Here is a 6466-nt window from a genome sequence, read left to right as displayed (position 1 = left end):
AATATATAATATAATATAATATAATATAATATAATATAATATAATATAATATAATATAATATAAATGTGACTCATAAACTGAGACCTTATAGTTTAGAACAAAAATATTTACCAATAAATTGTGAATTTTTTTCTGCTTCATTTCAAAGTAAAAAATAAAAAATCACATGTATCTGGTGACTTTTATTTAAAAGCATCCAGAACTTTATTTAATTAGTGTTTTAACTTGACTTGTTTTAAATAAAGAGACAAAATATTCAAGTAAAATGTTACATTTTACTTTGTTATTATTATTTTAACTGAAACCAAAAGCTGTTTGTTATCTGGACGCATTTAATTAAGAAAATGTGCAAAATGTTTTTTTCAATTTTATATTTACTTTTTATTATTTTTACAAAATTGTACATAATCTTACATAAATTTGATTTTATTTTTACTTTAGTTTATTGTTAGAAACCATTAAAGTTTATTGTGTAATTTTAGTTTTTATTTCTCCTTTAATCCGACGCTTTGATCAGATAAGTTGATCGATCAAAGATCAATCAGATCAATCTGATCAATCTGATCAATCAGCTTCACTCAGAAACTTAAACACAACTTCAGACGACGTGCAGGTTTATATTCCAGATTACTAATAAATGTTGGAGTTATTAAATATTTTGCATATTTTTCTGTTATTAATTAGTGAAATTAAAGCATTAAAGTCAAAATCTTAAAATAAAAAATGATGTTTAACAATTAATGTTAGTAAACAGTGAATAACAGAAATAATGATAATAAACTTTTGACAATAGAATAGAAATCACATTTTAAAAAGGTTTTTTTTGGTGATCAAAGGAAATAAATATACTAACTTGTGTTAAATTATTTTAAACTTAGATTATTTATTATAAAATACCGCAAAGCACAAAAATATTTACCAGGAATAAATTAATGTATAAAAAATAATAGTTAAACAGAATAATAACAAAAACAGTTTGTCACAAAATGAATAAATGTTAAAAATGAATAAATGTTGTTAAAAATGAATAAATGTTAAAAATGAATAAATGTTGTTAAAAATGAATAAATGTTAAAAATGAATAAATGTTAAAAATGAATAAATGTTATTTGCCGTGAGCTGCTGCCTGTCTGCTGCCGACCTCCAGGTGACCCGGTGGTGCAGCCCGTGGTGAGCGTGTACCCAGCAGCATCCAGCGCCCAGCGGGACAGGAAGGGCTTCCTGCTGTGTCTGGCCTCAGGCATGTTTCCTCCTGAGGTCCAGRTCTCCTGGAAACGACTGGAGGACGGTGGAGAGACGGATCTGACCTCTGCAGAGCAGCTGGAGCTCAGAGAGCCCAACCGCACCGCCTCCATCTTACCGGTGGACCGGGATCAACACGGCACATCTAGATACCGCTGCTCTGTGCAGCATGAGGGGGGCCCAGTGGAGGCCCCAGCAACACAAGGTGATGAAGCTGGGAGAGCAGGCAGGGGCTCAGCTGCAGCAGAGGACGGACATTTCTGTTCAACTCCAATCATTTCCCTCCTGCTCTGTTCCAGAGGTTTGTCCCTGGATCCTGATGATCCTGAACCGGGTGAAGCTGCTCTGCCTGCTCTACTCGGTGCTGATAGTTGGTTTGAAAGCTTCTTATGACGTATTTTTATTCCAGCTTCTGATGATATAATTTCACAGATTGGTTTAAATCCTCTGGTTATTTTCTTTCTGCCTCTTTTGTCTTTGATTGTAGCTGAACTTTGTGTAAAATCCTGAAGTTTCATTAAAGATGTTTGTGACTGAATGACTGATTTGTTCTTAAATTCTCCATCAAACCAGGAGTTTCTGTCCCAACGTTTCATCTGCTGAGGCTGAAGAGCAACAAGCTGAGAGCCATCACCTGATGAATGAATGAATGAATGAATGAATGAATGAATGAATGACTGACTGAACGTTTTAAATTCTAAATACATTTTCTATGGCAGTAATCCAGCTTAGACACATGTAGTTGTTATTTCCCAGAACAATCAACTTTAATTCGTCAAACTCAATAAAACAGATTTTTTTCAGAAAACGTTAAATTTAGGCTTTTTAAGGTTTGATCTCAGCTGATCTGATGCTGATACGTTTTTTCCTTTCTTGGAGCTAAAACAGTAAAAACAGGATTAGTTTGGTTCTCAGTCTGAACTGTGGATCTTTAACCAACCACTGAGAGAAACACCGATACCGGGTCAGAACCAAGATGGCCGCCTGGTTGACAGGAAGTGAACAACATGAATGTTTGTCTCGGTGGTTTGAGTTTCTGTCTCGGTGGTTTTGCTGCTGCTTTGTTTGTTCCTGTGAGCTGAAATCTTCCTGCTGCATCGAGAKACAAACAGAGAAACTGATCAGAGTTCAGATTCAGCTGCTGCTGCTTCAACCTTCACTCTAATTGTTATCCTGCATTTGAGCCGTTGAACAGCCTGATGTGATTYGACTGATGGAGCCGATTGCTGAGCTGTGAGTTCAGCTCTGAGCTGTTTCTCTCTCAGATGAAGAACTCAGGTGCTTCCTGAACGACTGTTTCAGTCGATGCTTGTAACTGTCATGGTGTTATTAAAGTGAGAAGCCACAGCTAACGGTGTGGAGGCTGCAGAGCACAAACCCACACAGCTGCAGGAAAGGAATCTGATTGGCTGCCAGCAGTTTGGTGGCTTCTAATAACCACTGAGATCAGATTCACATCTGCTGCTCTACAAACTCACCATCTGCTCTCTGACCACAGTCTGTTTTATTTACAGATAAACCTTATAATACATAAGGTTCATAATTTACATGTTTCATTAAAACTGGGCTTTATGTTGACATGCAGAATAATTAGATTCCAGTTTAAATTTACTAGTAAAAACAACATTTACTACTGAATTAAGTTGATGCATCACAAACCTTTGCTGTAAATACTGAGAACCTGAAGCTGTTTCTGTTTTTACTGTTTCCTCTCAGTGGAGACGAAAATAATTCATCAGAAATGATGTCACTTTATGAAACAGTGGGATGATGCAGCCGGCTGGAATATTAACAATGAAGAACATGAATAAATAAATCAGTGTTACAGCAACGCTGAGCCAAATGTTTCCCTTTGTTAAACACAGATTAACTTTGTGTTCAGACATCAGATCTGCAAACAAAGAAACTGAACCCAGATCAGATTCACTCTCATCTCTTCTGCATCAAATACTTTAAACTCTCTTTAAAACTTGACACCAGTAAATATTTTCTGTTTCTCCATTTGTCTCTGAACCAGGTTAGTTTTAGTGACTCAGTTTTAATGTAGCTTAGGACAAAGAAACCTATTAAAACCTTTAATTTTCTACAACCATGTACGTCCATGTCCACATCATCTTTTAGGTTTTTCTTTATGTTTGATATTTATTAGTAAAGGTCAGTACAGCTTAATCTAGTCACAGAAAAAAAATCAAGTTAGAAAAGTCACTCATTTTAATCTAACCTGTATGATTAATTTTAAAAGTAACTTCATGTCTTATTACTGCTAAACTAAAATCTCCAGCCTGGTTGTCATGGTTACCTCAGGTCATTCTGACAGCAGCCTCTGTGTCGCCGTCCATTAAATTAGGAACGATCCTATTTTAGCCAGTCAGTGTTGAAGGATGACAGGAAAATGGACAAGCACAACATCCGTATTTTCAAATTAATTTACTGTCTGTTGGAAACACTAACCTATCAATGCCCTGTGTGGGTTCTCCTGTGAACATTTAAATTTGAACTATGTATAAAACTTTTCCCACAAGTGTCACAAGCAAAAGGCCTTTCACCTGAATGAGTTTTCTTGTGACCCTTTAAACTACAAATTCGAGAGAAAACTTTCCCGCATGTTTCACAAGAAAAAGGTCTTTCACTTGTATTCATTTTGTTGTAAACAGAGAAATCTTCTCCATATGTTTGAAAAGGCCTCTTACCTGTATGAATTTTCTTATGGATGTTTAAATTATCAATACGAGAGAAAGATTTCCTGCAAAAGTCACAAGAAAAAGGCCTTTCACCTGTATGAACCTTCTTGTGAATATTTAAATGATCGATTCTTAAGAAACTTCTCCCACATGTCTCACAACAGAAAGGTTTCTCGCCGCTATGGATCTTCTTGTGAACTTTTAAATTACTCATTTGAGAGAAACTTTTCCCACATGTTTCACAACAGAAAGGCCTCTCACCAGTGTGGGTTCTGTAATGCTGTTTCAAGTTAAACCTCTTCTTGAAGGATTTCCCACAAACACCACACTCATCAGAAGACATGTTGTCAGTGTAGCACTGAGTCTGTGACCCGGTGGAACTGCTTCCTCCCTGATCGTTGCTCTCAACTACAGGAGGAACATGGAGAGGAAGCTGCTCAGGTCTTGGTTCTCCTTCACAGCCAACAGGAGAATCTGTTTCCTCCATCAGAGGTTCTGCTTCCTCTTTAATCCATGGAGTTTCTGGATCCTCCTGTCCTTCAATCAGTGCTTTTCTTTGGTTCTCCTCTTCCTCTTTAACCCACTGAGTTTCTTTATCCAGTGAAGGTTCTGCTTCTTCCTCTTTCATCCAACCAGTTTCTGATTCCTCCCATTCTTCAGTCGGTGGAGGTTCTGATTCTTCCTGTGGCCTTTCGTCCCATGAAGCCTCTGCTTTCTCGTTTCCTCCCATCAGGGTGTGTTCAGGTGGTTGTGGAGGATCTGGTTCCATCTGATCCTCTCCGGTCCATTGAGGTTCTGGTTCCTCCTCCTCGTGGCTGGACCGCCTCCCCTGGTTACAGACAAGTTGGATGGAAGAATCTTCCTGCTCAGTGAAGACATTTAGGTTTTGAAGGTCTGTGGGAACAAAGGAAGATCATTGATGACCATCTTGTGCACCAGTCGTCTGAATTCACGTGATCAGCTCAGCACTATAACAATGCAGCAAAATTATTACTAAAAAATGGGCTGATGTCACATAACTGAAAACCCCAATAACTGAGCGTCTCCACGGCAACAATCAGACACCATCTTGTTTCAAAAACTTGATGTTTGGGAGGAATGTCAGTCACATTACGGATTTAACTGGAACATTGTCCCATCAACACATCTGAGTGACCTGGAAATATTTCATCATCACGTTTCAGAAACATAAATCTGCAGAAAACCATTTGTACGTTTCTGCATTGACACAGTTTGCAAACATTCACTGAGATATGATTTATGTATGCAGGCCAATATCTGCTGTGGCTGTAGTAAATATGAATTAAAGCAGCTGAAAATCTTTCTACATGATGACCAGTCACTTTGACATTTCACTGCACCTTGGTAATGAAGTGGTGAATTCATGGTAATGAAGTGGTGAATTCATGGTAATGAAGTGGTGAATTCATGGTAATGAAGTGGTGAATTCATGGTAATNGAAAACCTCCTCTTCCTCATCTTCATGTTGCTTTGGGACGTCTAGAGAAACAGACAACATAAGAGATCAGATATTTAATAACTGAGTGGTTTAGTTGGGCATCTTGAGTGAAAAGAGAATATAACATGAATATATAATATGAATAACCTGAACAATGAACAAATGCTCCCTTAACTTGATACTCAGTACAACAAACTGTCCCAACCATCAAACGTGTCTGTTTTATTGGTTACTGCAGTTAAACACATGACTTAAAATGTAAGAAGTAAAAACAGCCACTTGGATAAGTCTGAGTTTCCTGCTGGGTCATTACTGCACATATTATCATCTTCCTGCAGCTACAGCATATTTATCCCCATCAGATGCGACGAGAAGCTCCAGTCATGTGAAAGGACATCCAGTGGACATGAAAAAAACAACAACTAAAGGAGAAGCAGAAACTTTTCAAAGCAAGAAAAGCTGGAAGGAAACTGGAGAACCTTCATCTTTTAGTCAGAAATGTGGCTGGAAAAAAAGTCATGAATGTGAAATCAACCCGAAGAATGGTTAGTAGAGAAAGTAAGAGCGTTTCCAACTGAATATGATCTTTTTGAGAAATAATTTACTATTTTTCTGGACAGGTAATGTATTCAAAAGGCTCAACATCCTCCCACATCAACACCAGAGTCCCCATAATAACCTATACAGCAACTTTATATCACATTATAATCCCATTCTGACTGGTCAACGTTTAGTAGTAAATGCAGTAATTTTTTAGTCAGCTCTAAAAATGAGTTCAGTCATATTTGACAGAATTTATTTGCTCCTGTTCTTCAGTCAGGAGAAAATTAATTGGTCTTAAATGAGCAATTAATTAGGACCCGACCAGCTGGTGTCCTTATCGAGCTTTTATAACGAAACCTTTCAAAAAACGAGCCGTTATTTCAACTGAAAGTTTCAATGATGAACAAATATCCGTTTCTCCATCGCGGTTGTATTAACGTACCGATTCTGGTGAGTTTTATCTGCGGTTTCCAGCGGATCTCCAGCAGTTTAATGTCCTCCTCGTAGCGGACGATGGTTTTTTCCACCTCGGTGAAGATT

The 6466-nt window shown here is 37.5% G+C and overlaps 1 protein-coding gene across 1 annotated transcript in view; it reads right to left on the bottom strand.

Annotated features, from left to right (window-relative positions):
* LOC103460578 (zinc finger protein 835-like) overlaps nt 1-6466 on the bottom strand; it is a 24780-nt gene that overhangs the window by 11210 nt on the left and 7104 nt on the right. The window contains exons 2-3 of the mRNA XM_008402815.2: nt 3701-4818; nt 1143-1356 (exon numbers count right to left, since the gene is read on the bottom strand). Of these exons, the coding sequence (XP_008401037.2) occupies nt 1143-1356; nt 3701-4818 (1332 nt within the window). The remainder of the gene's footprint in view (nt 1-1142; nt 1357-3700; nt 4819-6466) is intronic.

The sequence above is a fragment of the Poecilia reticulata genome, unplaced genomic scaffold (genome assembly GCF_000633615.1).
Source record: "Poecilia reticulata strain Guanapo unplaced genomic scaffold, Guppy_female_1.0+MT scaffold_260, whole genome shotgun sequence".
In the NCBI taxonomy this organism is placed as follows: Eukaryota; Metazoa; Chordata; class Actinopteri; order Cyprinodontiformes; family Poeciliidae; genus Poecilia; species Poecilia reticulata.
The sequence above is the reverse complement of the archived record's forward strand: the minus strand, read 5'-3'. Positions and strand labels throughout refer to the sequence as shown.